This window comes from Vombatus ursinus, unplaced genomic scaffold (genome assembly GCF_900497805.2).
Source record: "Vombatus ursinus unplaced genomic scaffold, bare-nosed wombat genome assembly UNPS02014791.1, whole genome shotgun sequence".
Taxonomy (NCBI): domain Eukaryota; kingdom Metazoa; phylum Chordata; class Mammalia; order Diprotodontia; family Vombatidae; genus Vombatus; species Vombatus ursinus.
The window spans coordinates 81,048,597-81,072,745 of record NW_020954569.1 but is presented as its reverse complement, the minus strand read 5'-3'; the positions used below and the strand labels follow the sequence as shown (position 1 = coordinate 81,072,745).

The 24,149-nt window shown below is 39.7% G+C and overlaps 1 protein-coding gene across 2 annotated transcripts in view; it reads left to right on the top strand.

The window, feature by feature from the left end:
- Positions 1–24,149, top strand: part of MTMR12 (myotubularin related protein 12) — a 78,953-nt gene that overhangs the window by 16,024 nt on the left and 38,780 nt on the right. Inside the window, exons 1-2 of one of the 2 annotated variants that reach the window (XM_027868935.1) lie at positions 19,128–19,186; positions 23,690–23,787. In XM_027868935.1, coding sequence (XP_027724736.1) covers positions 23,781–23,787 — 7 coding nt within the window. In that variant the 5' untranslated portion in view covers positions 19,128–19,186; positions 23,690–23,780. Of the gene's footprint in view, positions 1–19,125; positions 19,187–23,689; positions 23,788–24,149 lie in introns of those variants that run through there. The other variant, XM_027868934.1, reaches the window with a different exon arrangement.

Below are 24,149 nucleotides of genomic sequence, written 5' to 3'. Positions count from 1 at the left end.
TAGCCATCTTTCTCATATTGAATCTCATGCCACTCTGGACCTCTTCTATTTACTTAACAATATAACTTGTTTTAGTATTGTTTTTATATTTTCTTATCTCCCCCCCCATCCCAATGGATTGTAAGATCTTTGAGAGTAAGGGTTGTCCTACCTGACAATTGACCCACTCCTTGAATTAATTTGTTGAGAGCTGACCTGAACAAAAGGAATACAGAGAATTCAGCAAACACTTGACAGATAATTAGATGCATATCAGCATAGCCCTGAATCTCAGATTCTTCTAGTTGTTACTAATAGATTGTAAGTGTGTGTGTAAATAAATCTGGTTGCAAATAAATCTAGTAATTCTGACACCACCAAGAGATTTGAACTGTAATGAGAAAGTCAGTGCAGTTTGGCTGGAAGAAGTATTATTAAAGTCAGTAAATAATTTACCTGTAGATAATTGAGTTTTTGATGCTTGTGAATGCAGCATTCCATTGAAACCTTGTAGAGTTACTATTTCGTAAATGAATAGTCATGTAAAGATGTCACTTGTTCAGGAATGAATGAAAACACATTTGTTAAATACTTTCTATGTGCCCGACACTGTGCTAAGGACTGAGGAGACAAAAGCAAGCCAGACAGGCTAGAGCCTGGGTCCCAAAGGCATAGTCCAGGTTCTAGGAGGAGGGTATTTAGGAAGATGGCTGGAATACAACTGGCACGGTTTGGAAATAACTAGAGAATGACATGAAGGTGATAATACAGAAGTAGTCAGTCCCCTCAATGTCTTTCTGTTACATTTGGTATATTTTTACTGGAAGATTTTTCTTTGTTTCATAAGTTGTTGCAATCAGCCACAGGGCGATAGATCTCTTTGTATTTAGACTGAGTCTTGAGCCGTAAGCCCCACCTGTCTCAGCTGGATGGCATGTGTCTGAGCTTGTGTTTGCTGGCTTAGTTTTGAGAACCCAGGGTTACCTTGATGCTGCAAAGAGCATGAGAGGAAGAGTCTGTTATTAAGAACCAAGCATTCAGTTTGAAGGGGGGTCCACTAGTTTCACATCATAGGTTCATTATAGCCCTCTGATTTTATCTATGTATTTGTTGAAAGGTAGTTTTGATAAGATTTGGGTCATTGTTTGTACAGATGACCTAGAATCTTAGGATTATAAATCTAGATCTAGAAGGAACCTCAGAGGTTATCTGAGTTCACCCGCTTCCATTTACAGATGAGGAAACTGAGGCCCAGACAGGTTAAGTGATTTGGCCAAGGTCACATGATCAGTAGTGTGTGAAGTAGCTAGGATTCATGCTCACATCCTGTAACTCTAACCTTAACACTTCCCTTGGCACCACATTGCCTGTAACCTTTGCATTGTTGGACAGGTTTATTCTAGAGGTCCCAATTGGTGTATTGTCTTAGTTCAGCACAACTGCTCACCAGTTTGAGGTTTGGTTCTGTTCTCATTTGGCATAAACAGACTGCTGTTCTTAGGTGAGACAGAAGTAGCAATAGCTGAAATTCCTAGGATTTCTGCTTTTGTTTGGAGCCTAAGCAGATGTAATGAAGCCTCGTTTTTTATTTTAATTTTTCTTTTTTTCTTTTGAACTTGATAAAGAAACAACTATGAATATTTTGATGGGGAAAAATGGAAAAGGAGATTGTATGAAATACTAAACTTCTGTTATAAAAAGTTTTTTTTTCCCCCCACCAAGTAAAGTTTGGGATTTCTTTTTCCATATAACTCAAATTTAACACAATAGTAAACTGCAAAAGTCCCATTTTTTATTTATAAAGTATGAGCTTGAGGAAATTAGAAGACCTGGTATTCATGCTCCCGATCACAGTGAATTTGAGCCATTTGGATTGGGGAAGTTTGATAACAGTTTCCTGGCGTGAAAAACCAGGACATCCTTTGGCCTCCGAGCAGGATTTACTATTGTCTTGGGCTAAAATAGCAAACTTTTGACTATATCCAAGTGTAGCCATAAATGGTAATATATATATAACATATATAGGACAGCTATATAACTAATATATTTGGTGAAAATGTCTAATTGGCAAATGAATTGCTCTTCAGTACTTTTACTTTTAAGATTTTGAGAATAGTAAAGGAACACTGGATTAGATGTTTTATAATCAGTCAAACGTGTTAGGCTCAATATTAAAGCATTGCAGTAGTCTTCTTAGCCTTATCTATACGTAGAACGTGACAGTTGATTGGGAAGGGTTAGGGGGAGGTGAAAATAACATTTTAACTGTTGATTTTTCAGCTGTGGCAGTCGGATTTCCATCATTTGCTGGTGAGGAAACTGAACTGGCATTGTTGAAGAATCAAGCTGTGGGTTAATGGGAGAGCTTGAGCTCCTCTCCTTAGAGCTGGAACATGGAAGATGTTTGCAAAGCCATTGATTTCTAGGCAGTGGTGTGGCAGCTGCTGCTTCATTGAACGTGTTGAATGGGTTGGGAAAACCTGGTAATATTCCAGTTGAGTTAACAGCTGTTCCATTCCTGAACTTCCTGGAAGGCTTGCTCAACAGACATCATGATTTCCAGCTTGCTGGGTTAATACCAAATAAGGGGCAACCTTTCATAGGATGTCATATTTCTTTAAAACTCCTCTCTTGGTAGGAGACTCCATAATGCTTATTCTAACCCTGTTTCTCATTTAGCAAGGTAGCATTTCTCAACACTCTTTCTACATAAGTCACTGTGCTAGTTGCTAAGGAAACAAATAAAGGTAATTGGGGGTACTAACAACTGGGAGAAGCAGGAAAGGCCTCTTGGAGGACCTGGCACTTGATCTGAGATTTGAAGGGGGCTTAGAATTAGTTCCAAGAGGCAGAGATGAAAAGGGAGAGCATTTTACAAATAGGGGACAATCTGTGCCAAGGTTTGAAGGCAAGGAATGGGATGTGTTGTGTTCAGTGGCAGCAAATAGTCCAGTTTGGCTGAATCATGAAGTGTGTAAAAGACAGTAATATGAAATCCATCTGAAGCCAGATTGTGAAGGGCTTCCATTGACAAACACAGGAGTTTTCATTTTATTGTAAAAGCAATAGGGAGACACTGCAACTTTTTACTCAAAAGAGTGCCATGGTCAGAACTATACTTTAGAAAAATCAATTTGGGGGGCAGCTAGGCAGCGAGGTGGATAGAGCACTGGCTCTGGAGTCAGGAGAACCTGAGTTCAAATTCGGCCTCAGATACATGATACTCACTACCTGTATGACCCTGGGCAAGTCACTTAACCCCAATTGCCTCACCAAAAAAAAAAAATCAATTTGGCAGTTGTGTTGAAAATAGATTAGAGAGGGGAGATCAATTGGGAGGCTATTGAATGAGTCCAAATGAGAAGTGATGAAGGCATGGTTGGGGTGATTGTGGTGTGAGTAGAGAAGTAACAGATTTGAGGGATGGTTAAGAAATTGAATGACCAGACATGGCCCCATGTTGGTTTTGAGATACCTTTGGAACAGCTAAGTAAAACTATTCAGTAGACATTTGGAGCTCAGGAGAGAGATCAGAGCTATATTTGGAAGTCATCTGCATAGAGTTGATAATTGATTATATTTCCAAGAGAGTGGAGTGGAGAGGGAGAAGTTGATTATATTTCCAAGAGAGTGGAGTGGAGAGGGAGAAGTGTGAGGAGTGAGATATGGATGATGAACCTGCAGAGAAAACTGAAAAAGATTGGTTAGACAGGTCTGAAGGGAACCAAGACTAAGCTTTGTCTTCATAGCTCAAGGAGGAGAGAGTCTCCAGAAGGAGGGTGTGGTTAGGAATGTCACAAAACAACAAAGAGTTCAAGAAGAGTGAGGACTTGGACAAAAGCCTTTGGATTTAGCAATAAGGAATGACATCAGACTTGTGATGTTGGAGTGAACATTTCCAGTTGAGTGGTGGGAATAGTAGCCAGATTGTAAGGGTTTGAGAAGTGTGTTATTTTTATTTTTTATTTTTTTATTTTTTATTTTTAAATCTTTTGCTAGGCAGTGGGGTTAAGTGACTTGCCCAGGGTCACACAGCAAGTAAATGTTATATGTCTGAGGCCTGATTTAAACTCAAGTCCTCCTGACTCCAAGGCCGGTGCTCTATCCACTGAGTCACCTAACTGCCTGTGAAGTGAGTTAGAGGTGAGAAAGTGGAGACAACCATCGTAAATAACTCTAGCAGTTTGACTGTGAGAAGGGAAGGGATTGATATAGAATAGTACTAATTGTTGGTAATAATACCAATTACATGAAGGGATGATAGGATAAAATAAAGGCTTTTTAAGGATAAGGAAATTTTGCATCTTTTAAGGCAATAGGACAGGAGCTAATAGGTAAGGAAAGGTTAAAAATTGGGAAGGGAGAGGAGATGAATGGACAGGTGCCTGGAGGAGATGGAATTGAGGTTCAAGTTGACAAGAAGCCCTATAACATCCTTCAATACTGGAGGCAAAGGAGAAGAATGAAGGCCTATGTCCCAAAGAAGTTAAAGAGGAATAGGGCCCATAAATACAAAACCATTTATTAAGCAGTATCTATCAAAAGAATGACTGAACAAATCATGGTGTATGAATGTGATAGAATACTATTGTGCTGTAAGAAATTATAAAAGTGGTAGTGTCAGAGAAACAGGATAAAACTTGTATGAGCTGAAACATTATAGTGAAGTGAGCAGAACCAAAAGAACAATTTACAGAAGGGCACCAACATTGTGAAGAAAGCCAGCTTTGAAAGACTTAAGAAATTTGATCAATGTCGTAATCAACCGTGACTCCAAAGGATTGATGTACTATGCTATCCACCTCCTAACAGAGGGTTACAAAATAAAGATGCAGAATGAAACATATTTTTGGACGTGGCCAATGCAGGAATTTATTTTGACTATGCATATTTGTTGCAAGAGTTTTGTTTTTTTGTCTTCTTCTTCTTTTCCAGTGGGGAGGAGGGGGAAAAGAAAGGGGGGTGTGTGGAAATGCTTGTTAATTAAAAAAAAAAAGATCAACATTTAATATGTAAATAAAGGTAGTGTGATGTAGTGAATAGAGAATCAGGAAGAACTGCGTTCAAGACCCATTTCTGACACATAGCTATTTGACCTTGGGCAAGTTACTTTCTCAATCACAAGTTTTAGGGCAGTTTCAGATCTGTAGTTGGTAGAGGGAATTTTATCACTTAGAGTTTTAAGTGGTGTGAATTTTCTTCCAACTGAAGTTTCTGGGACCAAATAGCAGTTGCTATCAAAAGCCACTGCTCAGAAAACCATCTTCCTTCCTGTGGTATGCCTTATCATTTGTACCTAATGAAAGTGCATACTTAAGATAGCCATTTGGACATTTCTTTAGTGTTGGGGTGGGTGGGTGTGTGTGTGTGTGTGTGTGTGTGTGTGTGTGTGTGTGTGTGTTCTTGGGGTGGCTTGAAGAAGATAATACATAGTATTAACAGATCTTTGTGACTATTTAGAGAAAGTGAACATTAACAGAAAAGGCCATCTCTTTCTGTAACATAGATCCACACAAATAAAAGGCAATTTAATTTAGTGAGAATTTTAAAAAGGATATGTAAAAATTCCATGTTGCTTTCTAATTAAGAACTAAGAAGACAAAATGGTTTTCAGTAAATACAACAAATGATACATGTATTGTCTATGTTCTGTAAGTTAAATGGATGAGGGGAAAGAAAGAGAATATAAAGAAAGATGACTGAAAAACAGGAATAATTGAGAGACAAAGAAAGAAAAACACTCACACAGAATAATATCCTTAATGTTTATTCAGTGACTATACTGTATCTTTTTGTTCCATCCACAGGCATGGAGGAAGTGACAAAGACAAAGGCAAGACCAGGCTTTAACTCAAAACAGACTTTCTCCATTGGTCTTAATACTTCTCTCTTGAAAATAGAGATTTTTAGATTTTTTTTAAAAAGTAAATATTTTCATTCAAAAATGTTCATTGTTGCCTGAGGCCAACTATTTACTTTAGGTTTTACAGGTAACTCCAACCAGGGATTAGTTGAACCTGCTACTATATGGTTTCAGCCTCTCCTTCCTCTTCTCTTCTTGATTGAGTAGATGATAGAAAAGCATTAAGGCCTTCTGCGTATAACTTTATGGTATGAGGACTTGGCTTGTCACCCAGACCCTTAGGAAGTGTTCTTCCCTCCTGGGAAAAACAGCTTCCGTAGTATCCCAGGCTTCATGTTAACATTTACCCTTTTAAGTTTATGCAGAAGTCTTTGTTAGGCCTTGTAATTCTTTTTGCTATATGAGAATTTTTTATTTAATCTTATTTTTATTTTTCACTATTTTCTCCACTTCTAAAAGTTTATTTTGATTTCAAACACTCCACTGGTTATCTCATGTCATAAACACTGGAGACTTGCTGTCTTTTGCCCCTCCCCCAAGTTAAATTCAGCAGAAATACTCCTCCCCCTCCTCACCAACAGATCTGAGGGGACAGTGTTGCTTAATGGATAGAAAGTTGACTTTGTCACAAGCCCTGCCTCTTATACACACTGGCTGTGTGATCAAGATCTGAACCTTTGACCTCTCAATGCTCTAAGCAACTGAGACAATAATAATAATAATAATAATATTTACATAGCACTTTGAGGTTTGTACAGCAGTTATATGTGTTATCAAGCATGAAAATTATAGACTTCTGATCTTCACATCAAACACTGACAATTCTTTTTTTCTTTTTTTAAAATTTTCTTTCAATCAACAAAAATCAATCCTTGTCTCTCATTTCCCCCACCCTTGGGAAAAAAAAAACCCTTCATAGTCAAGCAAAACAAATACTTTCTCTGGCCATGGCCAAAAAATATCTCATTCTGTACCCTGCTTCCATAACCTTTCTCTCTGTCAAGAGGTGGGTCACATGCTTCATCGTCAGTTTTCAGGAATAATGATTGGCCATTTCATTGACCAGAATCTTTCAAAATTGTTTGTTTTTACAGCCTTTTTATTGTATAAATTGTTCTCCTTGTTCTACTTAGTTCACTGGGCATGCTGACTCATCATTTCCCCTTGGACCCCCACCCCTTCCACCTCAGCTATCCACTCTTCCTAACTTCTCTGTTACTGTCCAGGGTACCACCATCTTCCTGGTCAGCCAGGCTGGAAACCCAGGTGTCATTCTTGACTCCTCCCTCTTACCCATCCAATCTCTTGTCAAATCCTGTCATTTCTACCTTGATAACTTCTCTCCTCTGAAACTGCAACATGATGGTTGGTCTCTCTAGTTCAGGTCTCTCCCCATTCCATCCCATCCGCCCACTCAGTTGTAGAATTGATCTTCCTAAAGAGCAGGTCTGATACCTGTTCAATAAACTGCAATGACTCCCTCTTACCTGTATTATCAAATATAAAATCCTTTGGTTTTTCAGGTCCTTCAAACCTGACCCCTTCCCACCTTTCCAGTCTTCTTAGGCCTTACACCCCTCCTTATACTCTGTGAGCCAGTGACACTGGCCTCCTTGATGTCATACACACACACATCCTTCTATCTCCTGATTCTGGCCATTTTTTACTGGCTATCCCACAACTTTGGAACTGTCTCCAGCCTCATCAGGAGCCCACTAGATTCCCTGTTTTCCTTCACATCTCAGCCAAATCCCACCTTCTGCAAGAAGCCTTTTCCAGGCCACTTTAATCTTAATGCCGTCTTTCTGATATTATTCTCAATTTAGCTGGTATTTGTATCTTGTTTGAACATAATTGTTTGCATATTGTCTCTCCTATTAAACAGCAGACTTCTTTAAGAATGAGTTTGTAGGGGTTTTTTGTTTAGGTTTAGGGTTTGGGATTTTTTTTTCCTTTCTTTGTAGCCCCAGGGCTTACCACAATACCTGACTTATAGTGGGTGCTTAATAAATGCTTGTTGACTGGCTGACAATTCCATAATGGATTGTTAACTGAGTGGTTTATTATCACCTAAGAAAGGAAGTGTTGATCACTGGACATTATCACGGGCTCCTTAAGAACAACTTATGTTAAGATAAACCCATTTCATTTTCTTGCTTAGGGGTACTAGCTCAGGAAAGTGGTATAGATGTAGTGTATTTGGTATTCAGCAAGATGAAGTTTTTCATGGTATCTAATAGGAAGTGTCATCTGAGGTGAGAGTTCTGAAGATATAGAGGTGGGTGAGCATGGAGTATATTTCAGGCATGGGGAAAACCTGGGCAAAGACATGGAGACAGAAGGCAGAAGGCAGTTCTGTGGGCCAATTTGGCTAGATCATACAGTGCATGAAAGGGAAGCAATATGAAATGTCTGGAAAAGCTACCTGAAGCCAGATTTTGAAGGACTTTAAATGCCAAGTTGTTTTTATTTTTCTTGGAGGCAACAGAGAACCCCTGAAGCTTTTTGATCACGGCAGTCCAATAGTCATACTTGTGTCTTAAGATTGTTTTTGGCAACTATGTGAACAAAGAATTGGAGAGAAGAGAGCCTAGAAGCAGGGAAATGTATTTAGGAGCCTGTTCTAATAGTCCAGGCAAGAGGTGATGAGGGCCAGACCTGGGATGCTAGTCTTGTAAGAAAAGAGAAGGGAGTGAATGGGAGAGATAATTTGGAGGCATAATCAAGATTTGGCAACTAATTTGGATATAGAAGTTAGGAGAGATTAAAGGGTCTGGGATAATTTCAAGGTTGTGAACCTGGGTGACTGGAAAGAGATTGGTTTCCTCTGTAGGAATAGTGATGTTTTAGGGAAGGGGCAGGGAATAGAGATTCTCGTTTTCAGAGCAGTAGCCTGAGCAGGGCAAGAGCAATTGAAGCTTTTCTTTAGACTCCACTGAACTTGAAGGTGCCAGTTTACCCTAGCAGGCATGGAGAGAATGGCTATAATCCATTTATGGGAGGGAAACATGGTTCATTCATTGTGCGTCAGCACTACCTTGAGCCCCCCACTTCTCCACCAGGGTCTGGGGAAGTTGATTTAAGGCATTTCTTCTTCCCAATATCCTGCTGTGGCCCCAACACCCTGGGCACTGTCCACCTAAGCAGAGTCTGGAAGTCATGTGTGGAGCACCTTCTCTCCCCCTTCCAGCTGAACAGTGGTACTCTCAGCATCTTACAGTGATGGGCCATGAGGGAGGCATTTCACTTGTTGTTTCTATAAAGTTCCCTCCCCATTCTGCTTCTTGATTTGTCCCATTTCCCCCACTGTGAGTCTCCCAAGAAAGGGAAGAGGAGATGGGCAGCTTTGGGGGTGACAAGTAAAGTGTGTTTCTGCCATCACCCGTCCATGAAAGTAAGTGATTAGCTCTGATCCTGCTACCTTCTTACCTCATCAGGCTTCACTCACCATCAGCCTGAAGAGGGAAAAATGAATCACAGTATGATGGTGGTGGTAGAGGGAAGAGGTGGATGTGTGGAGAAGGTGTTACACCCTCCCTTTCCATGCCCTTCATTGAAAGGTCCCTGTAATAGATTCTCTCTATCCCTTTGTGAGTATAATTAGAAAAATAAGCCTCCATGTCATTTGCATTTGGTCCCTTCCTCCACAACATGCCTTGTGTGGGTGACTGAAGGTCTCTGTGCTCACTCCAGGGTACCTTGCATAACTCTCTTGTATCTCATGTGTAAAAACTCCTAGTTCAGCTCTTTTTTGGCGTGATAACTTTTGCAGATGTTATTGATGCATCCAGAGAGTGGGCACTTGATGATGTAAAACTGGCATTCAGGAGAAAGATTAGGCTTGTTTGTGTATCTCAATTCAGGAATCATCTGCATAGAGATAATTACTGAACTGAACTTGTGGCAGCTTATGTGATCAGAGAGAGATGGTATAGAGAGAGAAAAGGTCTAAGGAAGAGTTTTGGAGAGGAAGAAATGCCCGCACTAGGAGGTGAGAGATGATGGTTCAACAAAGGGCACCGAGAAGGACCAGTCAGACAGGTAGGAGAAGAACCAGGGAAGAGTGTGAAAGACACAGAAGTGGTCAGCAAGAGATATCTGGTGCAGAGAGATCGGGGAGGTTGAGTACTAAGAAAAGGCTGGGGATTTAGCAATGAAGAGAACAGTTGGTAACCATGAGAGCATTTCAGCCTGATTGAAAGGCTTTGGGAAGTGAGAGGTGTACAAATGGAGACAAGGAGTTTGTGAATAAAGGGGGGAAGAGTAATAATAAGGTAGCTAGAGGCAATGGCAAAGTCAAGTAAAGATTTTAAGAATGGGAAAGATAAATATTTGTAGGCTAAGGGGAAAGAGCCCCAGGACAAAAAGATTGAAGGTGAGAGAGCATAATTGGGAAGAAAGTTCCTGGAAGAGGTGGGAGAGGAGGAGACTAAAGGCACAAATAGAGGAATTTGCTCTGGCAAGGAGAAGGGCCATATCTTTCTTAGAGACAGGAGTAAAGTAGGAGAGAATGAGGAGAGCGTTTTGAAGTAGGGGAGAAGAAAGGTGGCCTTGCATTTCTTCAGAGTGGGAAGCAAAATTATGAAATCATAAATTTAGAATTAGAAGGGACCTTAGAGGCCCTTGAGTCCAACTCTCTCCTTCTACAGATGGAGGAGGGTCACACAGTAAGTGTCTGAGGCAATATTTGTACCACGGTCTTCATGACTTCAAGTCCAGTGTCTGTCTTCAATACCATTCTGCCTCTTAGGAAGGGATGCCGTAGGGGGCTTAAGAAGAAAAGAGAATCAGCACATCGACTGTGTGCGATTGAGAATCAATCAGGGAAGAAATAAAGGAGTGCAATGTAGTAGGGGAGTTCCAGTTGAAATTAGGTTACATCAATTTGTTGTAGACCCAGTTGGCATAGTTCTGTGACTTCCTGCCGCACTGAGCAGTGTACTATGTGAGTGGAAGCAGAAAAGGCAGATGTTAGGGATAGCTCAGACTTGGGGCTTCAGAAAGCTTTGGTGGTGATAGGGTAGGAGTTAAAGGCTGGAAGATGGTATATAGTCAGTCTTGTTAAGTATACAGTCAAGCCTCTGGAGGGAGGAAAGTAAGGACAGAGCAGACAGAGGTAGTGGACGCATTGAGTAAGGGATGTGTGGGGTCACTTTTGGTTCCATTTGGGATGAAGAGCAGGAGTGAGGCGGGATTGGAGTGGAAGGATAGGAGTTTATGATTAAAGAGAAGAATTTCAGCTCTGGATCCTAGAACTAGAACAATTATGAGTGATGAGATCAAGAATATGTCTGCTAAATTCGACAGGCATTTATCAAGTGCCTGAAATGTGCTATTATGCTAAACTCTGGGATACAAAGACAACAGCCTCCCTCACCAAGGAGCTTATTTATATTCTTGTGTATGGTTGAGGCAGAGTAAAGGCTCAGTTATGGGAGCTGATGAACTGGCAGGTCAGAGTGTTTGAACAGTCATTGATGTGTTGAAGCCCCAAAGTGGGGGGTGCCAGGGTAGAGGAAGAAGACTGTTGAGAGCCATTTAATTCCTTTAAAAGGAGGAAAGGTTCCCAAGTACTGGTAGCAGAATCTGAAAGTGGCAGTGAGGAGTTAGGAATATGCTTATTCCTCTCTCTGGCTCTATTTGTCAGGAGGTGCATGGAAGAAAGGAGAGCAGCTAGGTTGCCCAGTAGATAGAGCGCTGGCCCTGGAGTCAGGAAGACCTGAATTCAAATCCAACTTCACGCACTTACTAGCTGTGTGACCCTGGGCAAGTCACTTAACCCTGTTTGCCTCTGTTTCCTCTTCTGTAAAATGAGATGGAAAAGGAAATGGCAAACCATTCCAGTATCTCTGCTGAGAAAACCCCAAATGGGGTCAGAGAGAGTCGAATAAGACTGAACAACAACAAAAACGAAAAGTCACAGAGCTGGAGGTGATCTGGGATGCAGTAGCTTCTGGGGAAGCAGAGAAGGGAGCTCAGCTTCCAGGAGTGCAGAAGTGTGAAAAAATGGAGAGGAAGTTGTCTAAGATGGTTAATGATATATGGGAATTTCAGAAAAGGAATAAAAGAGGACAGCATAAGATACACTTTGGAATGGGAGGGCTAAGGTGTAAATGAGTGAGGGGGTAGGAGTGGGGTTAGTAGCAGGGGAAGAGAATTTCAGACAGACTCTGGATAACAGGGATTAGAAAAGGAAATAGGAGCTTGCTAGCCAGAGGATGGGGAAGTGCCGTTTGAATGGGGCTTTCCACCGTAGTCCCAATTGGGAATATTTCTTTTCTTTTAAATATCTTGTCTCCAATAATTTATTTTATTGGCTAAGACTCTTTTCTTTCTGTAATTAAGATAAATGCTATTCCTTTTTCTCCCAATTTTTAAAGTATTTGGATAATTTATCATTTATTATTTTACTATCCTGTCATCTCAGGGATTTTTATTGAATTCCATTCCATGTTGTTTAAAAAGTTTGTTAAACCAAAGATTAAAAGCCTTTTGTATGCCCCTGGTTATAATTTTGGTTTTTTTTTATCTGATATACTAATTGTTCTACATTTAAACCAGATAGTTTTGATAATTATTGCTTTATAGGATAAATTGAGATCCCACAAAAACAAGTGCCTTTTAATTCTCCCTAGTTAATCTTGCTTGTCTGTTTTTCCATTATAAATTTTGATTGGTATTGTATTAAATCTGTAAATTAATTTTTTTTTTTTACTGAATATTGGTTTAATTTAACCATGTGCTTTGGCTGTCTCTCCAATTATTTGTTATTTCTTTGTGTTAAAATTACTTTATATCTGTTTCTATTTGGGTCTTGTGCACATCTTGGTAGGTAAATTCTCAGGTATTAGATACAGTTTAGTCAGCGTTGGAAAGGGTCTCTTCATTTCCACAGATAGCTTGTGAGATTCAGAAAACTATCCTTGTTCATTCAGTAGCCGAGTCTCCTAATTGGTTCTCAGTACATTGATGTCAACTGCCCTGGTTTCCTTTCTGGTTCTCAGCTATGTCCTAGATAGTAAGGTTGAGGGATAGTTGAGTTCCAGATAGGTGAGGTCTTATATTTTACTGAGTAATATTCATGGGGTACAATATTCTTCTCTTGGCTAGATGACCATTTTCCTTAACACTGCACTTCAGCACTGAAGGTTTTGTTTTTGTTTTGAACTCTGGTTTCTCCTACAGCAACAGTACTGAAGGAAGTCTGGTGAATGCAAGAATTACAGTAGGAAGTTAGCCACTGCAGGGATTCGGCAGCCTTTCTGTCTTATCCTGATGTTAAGAGCAGCCTTTCTCTTGTGAAGTGCATGGTTCCTGGCTGACCCCTAGTATGTTCCCCTCCTTTTCCTGATTGACAGATACCTTTGTTCCACAGCTTAACACCAACTTCAAAGTCTGTTTTCAGTCTAAAATAAGCTGGTAACTTGAAAATGTGACATTTCTGCTGAGATCCTAGACCTTTGACAGAGATGAAGATGATTGAGAAGGGTCCCCTCAGTCTTTGCTTTATCAAGGTTGAACTCTGAGCTCCCTTAAACATTTTCTAATTGCTGATACTTACTTAATGCTGCCCTAGATTGTTTCACAAGATATTGTGCTCCTTTAGGAAGATTCCACCGCACTTTTTGCTGACCTAATTTATATACTGTGACTAAGTGATGCTGAAGGAGCAATACAGTTTCTGTAAAACTGCTTTTTCACATCTTAGATCCCACTCCATGTTTATGTTGCTGGGTAATACAGTACATTTTTACTCCAGGACTTTTACTCCAGGACCTGAAGCTGATGAAGACTTTTCCATAACTTTACAGATGATGAAGAATCTTGTCACCCAGTAGCCTGGTACTGAGCCCCTTTGAGCTTGGACAGCAGTGACAGTCAGTCTCATGAGACGTCCTCGGGGTCTCCCAGCTCGGAAGCCCACGTCAGAGCTTGTTCTGCTGTCCAAGCCTGTGAGAACCCAGGGTCACCCTACGCCCCAAGGAGGCAGAGGGCTAGTGAGTAGTACTTGTTGTGGACACAAACAACAAAAGTCAACAAAATAGATTTTACATGAGATCATAAACTTATCATTAACTGATTATTAAATTAATTATTAATAATAAACATAAAATTATTAACAGCAATTTTAAAATTGCATATTACCCTTAACAAAATGATAACAAAATTTGTCCTGTTTCTTTCTAGGTTCCATTCTGAACTTTTTTCTTCTGTGTTTTCCCCAGATACTTTTTGGCTGCTCCTATTATTTACCTAGTTGTAATCAATAGTTGCCTACTGGCTACAAAATAGATAGGGCCCTTGTCCTGGAGTCAGGAAGACTAGTATTCAAATCCAGCCTCTGATACTTACTAGCTGTATGACTTTGGGCAAGTCACTTAACCTCTCTCTGCCTCAGTTTCCTTATCTGTAAGATGGAGGTGATAATAATGCCTACCTCTCAGGGTTGTCGTGAGGAAATGAGACATTTGTAAAGCACTTTTTGCACACCTTAAAGTGCTGTATGAGTGCTAGCTATTGTTGTTGTTATTATGTTTATTTTGATTGTTTTTTTCACTCAGTCACTTCATATAAGTCTTCTCACGTCCTTTTTATCCTCCACATTTGTTATTTCTTATGGTGCAATCCTTTATTATGTTAATATGTCACAATTTGTTCATTTCTTCCCCAATCTTTGGACATCTGAGTTGTTTCCAGTTTTTGTTGTTGGGAATAAAACTCCTATGAATATTTTTGTACATGTTCTTTTTTTCCCTTCAGCAATACTTACGACTTAGTCCTAATAGCGCCTACATCTTTGCCTTAATTAAACATTTCTTCAGAATTCAAATGTAACGAAATGTCCTGTTCTATCTCTTGACCTCTTCAGCTTTTTGCTGGTTATGTGTGCTGATATGAACTCCTACCCAGGCTGAGACAGAATGATTTGAGAAGAGTGAATGTTACTATCACCAGTAGTAACCAGTAATAGCTTTAATGCCATCTGGAGAGCCAGGAGTACATGTCCCATCCTTCCTATTTTCTGGCCTTTTGAAAAATTAAATTATTTTAATTTTCTGACATATAAATTGGGTTATGTTCTTGGGGAAAAGGATTACTGCTTAGAATTAAGAAGCTTTCCAGGACCGGCTTATAGTTTAAAGGCTTCCCTGTTAATGATTTTGTTCTTATCAAAGTCTTATATATTCATGAGTGCAGTTACTCAGATAAATATTGGTGCCAGTCATGGTTCAGAGGCATCACTTTTTGTATTTTCCACCCACCCACATAGTATCTAGTTGGCCTTCACTGTTAATGTGCATAAAGTGGCTGTTTTTAATGTCTTCTTTTTTTTTTTTAAGTCTTAGTCACCTTTCCTCTGAGACTACCTTCCATCTACCCTGTATAGATCTAGTTTCTACAGAGTTATTATCTCCCCTCCCCACCCCCAGACTGTGAACTTCTTGAGAGCAAGATCTGTTTTTGACTTTTTTGTGTCCCCAGCAGTTAGCACAGTGCATGGCATATAGTACATGATTAATAAATGTACTTTGATTAACTATAAACTAGTTGGAAGGAAGCTATAAATAGAAACCCTAGCCAGACTGAAGGGTGTGGTTGCTTGTGCCAGGCCAAAAAGGGGGACAATTCATAATCTTCTCACCTGAAGTGCTACTTAGCAGTCCAGTGTACTCTTATAATCCATTTGCTTTCTGTTTAATCTTTGGTCTATTCTTTTTTTTATTTTTTTTCCATTTTGACTTTGTGACTCCAGCAGCTTCCACATAGGAGGGCCTTGAAACCATGCTTATTGTGCTGAGTTGAATTGGAGAAGTAATTGGAAGCTTTGGGGATGAATTATCATGGATTGAGCTTTCCAGACAGTAAAAAGGCTCACAAGTGCCAAGTTTTTAAACTGGCTTTAAAAATAATTCTACATAAGACCATATAAAATATTAATGATTAATTTAATAATAATAATCTTAATTTTCTATGAAGTATTTATATGCTTTATTACTTTTTTAAATAGAGTATATGGGCCTAATCTGACTTATTCTTTGACTAAAGGTCATTATCATGGTTATTTTGAGGAACAATTGCCTTGATGAACTGAAGATGTAATATAGAAATGAACATAATGATGATGATAATTAGCATTTATATAGCACTTTAAGGTTTACCAAGTATGGTACATTGTTATCTCACTGGATCCTTGAAGTGAGGTAGATGCTATTATTCCCCATTTTGCAGGTGAGGAAACTGAGGCTGAGAAGAGGTTAACTTGTCAATATCTGAGGCAGAATTTGAACTCCTAAATTCCTGACTTAAAGTCTAATACTCTTACTTATTTTGGCACCTATCTATGTATGTTATGGTGTGGGGCATTGAGGCAGCATGGTATATAGAAAGAGGCCTGAATTTGGAGTCAAAGCATCTGACTTTAAATCCTGTCTCTGCTGTTGACCACTCTCTCCTCCTTAATAACTCTGTTCCCTCTAGGTTTTCAGGATACCACTGTCTCCTGGTTCTCCTCCTAACTATCTGACCAATGCTTCTCTGTCTCCTTTGCTGGATTCTCTTCCAGATCATTCCCTTTAACTGTAGGTATTTCTCAGGGTTCTGTCCTGGGTCCTATTCTCTTCTCCCTCTATACTATTTCACTTGGTGATCTCCCCAGCTCCCATGGATTTAATTACCATCTCTATGCTGATGATCCTCAAATCTGCCTTTCTGGCACCAAACTCTCTGCTGTCCTTCAATCTCAAATCTCCAGTTGCCTTCCAGACATCTCTAACTGGATGTCCAGTAGACATCTTAAACTCAACATAGTCAAAACAGAACTTACTCTTTCCCCCAAAACCCCCCCCCCCCCCCCCCCCCCCGTCACCTTCCCTATTACTGTTGAGGGCAATACCATCCTTTTAGTCCCTCAGGCTCACAACCTAGGAGTTATCCTGGATTCCTCACTATCTTTCACACACACACACACACACACACACACACACACACACATTTTTTTTGCATGTTATCTCTTGCATGTTATCTCTCCCATTAGATTGTAAGCTTCTCAAAGGCAGGGACTATCCTTCGCCTCTTTTGTATCCTCAGTGCCTCATACATAGTAAGCACTTAATAAATGTTTATTTTTTTTCTTTTAACATTTTAATTAATTAATTTATTTTTAGTTTTCAACATTCACTTCCACAAGATTTTGAGTTCCAAATTTTCTCCCCATCTCGCCTTTCCCCCCACCCCAGGATGGCATGTATTCTGAATACCCCTTCTCCTAATCTGCCCTCCCTTCTATCTCTCCCCCCCTTCTCTTATCTCCTTCCCCTTCAGTTTTCCTATAGGGTAGGATAGATTTCTATACCCCATTTCCTGGATAAATGTTTATTGATTGATTGATTACTCCCCCTGGGACCTTTAAGCATATCTGAGCCATAGGTTTTTTTTCATTAGTACTCTTATCAGTATAAATCTGTGATCTTAAAAGACTAACAACTCCTGCAGTGACTCTAGTGTTTACTTTCTTTAAGTCCTTGCCAACAGTTTACTTTTTGCTCATTTACCTCATTTTCAAAAGTAGAATGAGATATGGGTAGCAGGCAGCTAAGTACCCTCTGTGCTAGAGGATATGACTGATTTCCTGCTAAATTAGTAACTCGGACTAACACGGCCTTCTTTCAGGTGGCTTTCTTGTCATATAGAAAATCACCTCTTTGTCCAGTGATTTTTCAGTACTGTTGAAACATCTATGGTTGCTGTATCTCATACATAAAGAATGGACCACAGGTACCTCCTTGCTGACTTACCTTTATTCTTGTAACTTTGCCCTAGTTTGCTCATGGCATATGCAAGAAAGAGAAGAAAAATAAATCAATTGGTAGAGTTAACATCTTCAAGAATCTGTGAGGATAGACAGATAGATAGATAGATAGATAATGATGCTGGCCCTTTCAGAATGCTTGACTTACCTTAGATAAAACAAACACACACTCTTAATTTAGGTATTCATGCCTGATGTTTACACAAAGTTCTTATGAATTCTTCTAGTCCTTCCCTTACTCAAGTGAAGATGATTTTTATACCTTGAAGGGCTATAATATATTGAGGTATAAAAGACTGCAGCTCCCTGGTGGGGGGAGCTAAATGGGATAGTGGATAGAGCGCTGGGCCTTTAGTCAGGAAGACTTGAATCAGACTTGAATCAGATCCATCAGAGACTTGCTAGCTGTGTGACTCTAGGCAAGTCACTCTCTGTTTGCCTCAGTTTCCTCAAATGTAAAACATAAATAATAACAGCACCTATCTCCCAGGGTTATTGTGAGGATCAAATAAGATAATATTTGAAAAGCACTTAGCACAGTGCCTGGCATATAGTATGTTATATAAATGTTTACTCTGCCATCCCCCCACTGTAAAGTTATTTTATTTTTGCTTCACAAGAAAAAAAAATTAGACCAGGAGCCAAGAGACCTGAGTTCTAATCCTGGTTCCACTACTATTGTGCTGTGTTTCCTTGCCTATAAAATGAGAATATTAGATTGCATGGTCTTGGAGATCTCTTTTAGTTCTAAATCTCTTCCGTCCCCAAAATATTATAATTTTCCATGATCATCATCTATAATTCAGCATTCCTGTCATTGCTTCTAATCCTTAGTGCTATTCTCTATCTTCTTTTTTTCTTTCTTTAGTTTTAAAATAGCTCCTTTTGCTCCTCTTATATGGGTTACCTGTAAAGGCTGGATTTTTATAGATGGTGTCATTGAGAAAAGAAATTAGTTGGCAAATTTACCCGTTATGGTGTGGCTATGTGTACTCTTAGAAATATCAGCTTTTTACTACTGTGTTAATTTGTTTTTATGTTCTTGGGGACATCTTTTCATTGTCAAAGAGGATCTTTTATTCCTTAGACCCTACCATCATGCACTCAAAACAATTATTTTTGAGTCCAGAACCCTTCCACATTAGTTGGCTTAGGTTTGCTTGCCTTTCTTTACAAATTTTGTGTTTATATTTATTAAACTCATAATATTTTAGAGAGATAGATGTTAAAAATCTTTCAGTTCAAAGCAAATAGTTTTAGCATGTTGGACCAGGTTTGGGATGTTCAGTCTTTTGTCTGACACTTATCAACCAAAATCACCGTAGTCCTTTATGGCCTAACAAACAAAGCAGTAGAGTAGTATGATATGTTATTTGCTATGTTGTGTACAGTATCTTTGACAGCATAGCTTCATTTTGTTCTTTTCAAGCTTGAAAAAAAATTGTTTAATCACCCTTTTTTCCCTCTCTTCTAGGAAATACACACAAATGAAAATGAAGTAACAGAGAAGGAAGTAAATCTTCACTTGTTACCAGGTAACAGGCTTTGTTTGGACTGTATACCATATGCAACTTGGTCAACAAATAAATTACTTCATTTCTGATGTTACTATATATACACTCCTTTGTCTTCAACAAAGGCTTGTAGCCCCAATGAGGATGCAGAGCTGAATTGCAGGAGTAGCTAGTTCAGTAACTATGTACCTGGATGTGCATCTATGCTTCGTGTGGCAAGACGGCAGCCTCTTCTCCCTGTTGTGTCCCACCTGGCTGTAAATTAAATATTCAACCAACCCTTCTCACCGTACATATCTTTGTATGCTTTTTTTGCTGTAGCGTCCCCAGCTTTCAATGCTTTTTTTTCCTGCCTTATAATCTGAGCAGAGCAAAACAGCCATAGTCCTCAAAACCCTTACCTAGTGTACACCAGCTTTCCTTAGTGATAGAGTAGTTTGTCACAGCATAAGTTGTCTTCCTGACTTCGGTCTAGTTTTTTTCTCATCCTTATTTCTCTGCTTGTACTACTTAACACCGGATAGTTGATATATCCAGTAGGATTTAAACTCACCAATTAATTGTGCATTTATTAAACATTATCTGTGCTAAGCCAAGAAGTTTACATTCTAATAGGAGAGACAACATAGACATATATATGGACATATAAATAAATATAAAATATCTAACATATGTGTGCACATATAAACAAAAACTTATACACTCAAGTTATATACAGAGCAGATACAAGGTAACCTTACAGGGGAAGCAGCAAAGAGTGGAAGAACAGGGAGACATACACAAGGTGAGCTTTGAGCCAGGTCTTAAAGGAAGGATGCCAGGAGTTGTAAGAGGTAGAAGGTAAAGAGGAAAAGTGTTCTAGGCATAGGGGACAACCATTGTAAAGGCATAAAGACAAGGGAATGGAATAGCAAGTAAGCCAATATATCTGGACCATAGAGAGTGTGGTAGGGAGTAATGTGTAAAAAGTCTGGAAGATGGGAAGAGATTAGGATAGGAAGAACTTTAAATGACAAACATGTTTATATTTTATGCTAGAAGTATAGCAGTAGGGAGCCTTTGATGTTTGTTGGAGTGGCAGGGATGGGGCCAGGGGAAAGGGAATGGATGTTCATCAGATCTGCTCTTTAGGCACTTTGGTGGTGCTCTGGAGGGTAAATTGGTATGGGGCAAGATATGAGGTAGGAAGACCAATTAGAAGATTATTGCAGATCTGTGACTCATCTGCATAGAGATGGTAATTGAACCCCTGGTAACTGATGAGATCATGAAGCAAGATAGTATAGAGAGAAAGGAGAAGAGGGCCAGGTCAGAGCCTTGAACGATGCTTAGAGTTAGTGGGTATGAAATGGAAAGTCCAGCAGAAGAGATCAAGGAGTTGTCAATTGAAGGAAAACCAAGAGAGCACAATAGTACAGACCTCAGAGAGAAGAGAGATCCGGGAGAAGAAGAGGGTCAGCAGTCCCAAATGTTGCAGATGGTGAGGAAAGGTAAGGATTGAGGAGGAGGCCATTGGGTTTGGCAATTAGGAGAGTATTTTCAGTTGAATGATGAGTCAGAAGCCAGACTGCAGTAGATTTAGAAGAGTTGAGAGCATAGTAAGTGGGAGTACTAAGTATAGATGGTTTTATGAAGTTTGTCTGAGAAAGAGAGAAGGAGCTATAGGATGAAAGGTAGCAGGGGATGCTAGGAGCTAATGAGGGTTTGCTTTTTTTTTGAAGTATTAGGGGAGACTTGGGTGTGCTTAAAAGAAGCAAGAAAGAAAAAAGATTGAGCATAATAGAAGGGACAGTTTCTTGGAGAAGATGAAATGGGATAGAATCAAAGGTACTTGAGGAGGTGTTATCATCAGAGACTAGAGTAAAGAGGAGATAGTGGGAGACCGTCTCAAGGGGATGTGAGACAAGAAGAACCTCAAGTCAATTGGCCTCAGTTTTTTTTTTAGTGAGCTAGCAAGGCAGCTCCTCAGCTGAAAGGGTGTTGAAAGGGGCATGTGTGGAAGCTTGGAGAGAAAGCAGAAGGTTTAAACAGCTGTTGTGGTGAGTGGGATAGAAAGTCAGGTAGGAAAGATTGCTTTGATTTAGTGTGGGATCAGTTAGGATTAGATAACATAAATTTGTAGGGGATGGTTGTGTGACGTGTGCACTGCTCAGCAAGATGTGAGTAGGAGTGAAGGAGGTAGATGGTAGGAGAGGTCCATAATTGGAGTTTGGCAAGGTATGAGCCTCAATAAAACTTCAGAGCTAGAATTTAAGATAAAGGATAATACACGGTTGAACTGATTCACCAGTGTCAAGATTGGGAAGGGAGGAGAGGATAGCCAGAGCAACAGTGGTGGCCTGGGAAAGTATGGAGGCATAGAGGGATTGAAAGTCATGGTTCAGACACTCCTCCTCTTCTCTACCTTCTGGCTTCCTTCAAGTCCCAATTAAAATCCTGCCCTCTACAAGAAGCCTTTCTTAATTCTAGTGCCTTCCCTCTATAGAAGATTACCAGTTTATCCTCTTATAGCTTGTTTGTATATAGTTTGCATGTTGTTTCCCCCATTAAACTATGAACTCCCCGAGGGCAGGAACTGTTTTTGCCTTCTTTGTTTAGCATAGAACCATGCCTGGCACTTAGTAGGAACTTAATAAATGTACAGTCTGACAAGCGAGGCATGGCTGCATTTGTCCTGTGGTCCTCCAGGAGCCTAGCAAGGAGATAAGAAGTGAAATGTGCCAGCCTAGCAGTCAAGTAGGCCTTGGCACAGCTGTATTCCAGGGATCTCTGAGAGCCTAACAAAGAGACCTGAGTTTCAGGTGTTTCAGATCATGGGTTTATCTGTTCTGGGGGGCAGCATAGCTGAAAAAAGACATAATGAAGATATTTTTTTCTTGCTAGGATTTTAAAGTACTGGAAGCCTTTTTCACAGTCTTCCATGTATACCTTCTTTTGAAGCTGGTTTGAAAACTGAATACTTAACTGCCGTGATTGCTCTGGGCATTGGGAGACAGTGCCTAGCACAAGCAGGGCCGGTGATTTTTTGGTGATTGGTTCATTCCATTCCCACCATAGACTAGACTTCATACTATTACGTGCATTCTTATTCTTAAGATAAAAGGCATAATTCTGCAACCAGAGTAAGTCTTTGTTTTCCCGACTGTTCAGAACCAAGAAGAACTTGTTACCTTGCATTAGTGAGAATATTTCTGTAAAGAGTCATGAATGTAATGACATCAGCTGTTCCTCATTCTTCTCCTCTTAGACCATGTTGAGGAACAACTTGCCCCCAGGTCTGTGACTGATTAACCACCTGGAGCAGGTATACAGCTTCTCAGTCAAATAACAGGCATTTATTAAGTACTTACTGTATTCCAAGCACTGTGCTAAGTGCTGGAAATACAAAGAAAGATGAAAACACAATCCCTTCCCTCAAGATGCTCACATTCTAATGGTGGAAAAGCTAGTTAGTAGCTTGGCACACACAGCATACATACGGAGTAGATGGAAGGTCATCTTCACATCTGTACAGGATTTTTTGTGGGTAAAGGAACTTCAGCCATTACCTGGGCCACCCTTTGATCTCTACTAATAACTAGCATTTATATGGTGCCCACTCTTTGCCAGGCACTCTGCTGAGCACTTTACAACTATCATCTCATTGGATCCTCACAACAGCCCTGGGATGTAGGTGCTGTTATTATTCCCATTACTGAGGCAGAGATTAAATGACTTGCCCATGGTCACACAGCTATTATGTGAGGCTGGACCCAAGCCTGGCACTCTGTGGCACAACCAGCTGCGTCACATGGAGTAACATGTGGAACCTCCCTTAGCTTGACGTGGGCATCCCTAGCAATTTCTCCCGTTCACCACAAAGTCAAATGGATTCAGGTCCAGCCAGGAAGTAGCAGAAATCGTTAAGTTTCTATCACATTTCACTAGGCCTCTAGGAGTGCTGTTCCTCTTGACAACTTAGAATCTAAAAGTTTATTTTTCTTTTGTTTGGTCTAGATTTGTGATTTCACTGGTCTACGAAACTCACCTCTATCATTGCAGATCTACAACTTAGAGTCTGAGACAGTTGCCTCCAGGGACTTGCCCGGAGTCACACAACTAGTATATGTTCTGAAGCCAGTACTCTGTACACTCTGCCATGTTCCTCCTCTTTGGAAAGAATTTTATCCTTGTACACACAAATTAATGTGCAATCTGCCACTGTATACTGTGCTTCAAAGTATTATCTCCTACTGGCTTTGTATTATAAAAAATAGAAAGCCTCCTATTAGCTGCCTTATATTAATTTTTAATCTAAAGTGTTTCAACCACAGGATGATGTCCTTCTGTTTGGGGGAAAAGTGTAGCTGAAAAACTTATTAAAGCCATTTCAGGGAATTTAAATCACAGGAAACCTTTTTTTTTTTTTTTAAACAAGTCTTCTCCTTTCAGCTTAACTAAAGAGCCTTTTCTGAAGCTATTTTGAAGACTGAATAAAGTGCTTAACTGTTGTGTATGTATTTTCCCAAACACTACTGTCTCCAGAGATTGAACTATTGGATGAACCTTCGTTGGATAAACACCTCCTTTCTTGTCTTACTCTTTAAAGTAGAAGCAATTATTTAACTTCTTAAAGATGGAAGGTAAATTAATACTGGTCTATGTTCTCTTGCCAATTCTGGGGCATCAAAAATTTGTCTCTGGTCTTATATGGAGTGTTGAATGAAAGGGAAACAATTTTACTGACACTATGAGAAATTTATAAAGAGGATAATTTGTTTTTTTCCTTTTCCCTTCATCCCTTTTGTATATTTGTATTTGGGGGTAGTGGGGAGCGTGTATATGTAAGGGAGTTTCTTTTTTGGAGAAAAAATAGTTTCCTCCCCTTCCTCATTATACTGTATCTCCAGTCTTGCACCACATGACATTCCTTTTTCCTACTATTTATGATGGACTTCCAGAAAACATGAGCTTTTCTTCTTCTTGGGAGCAGACAACCCCTACC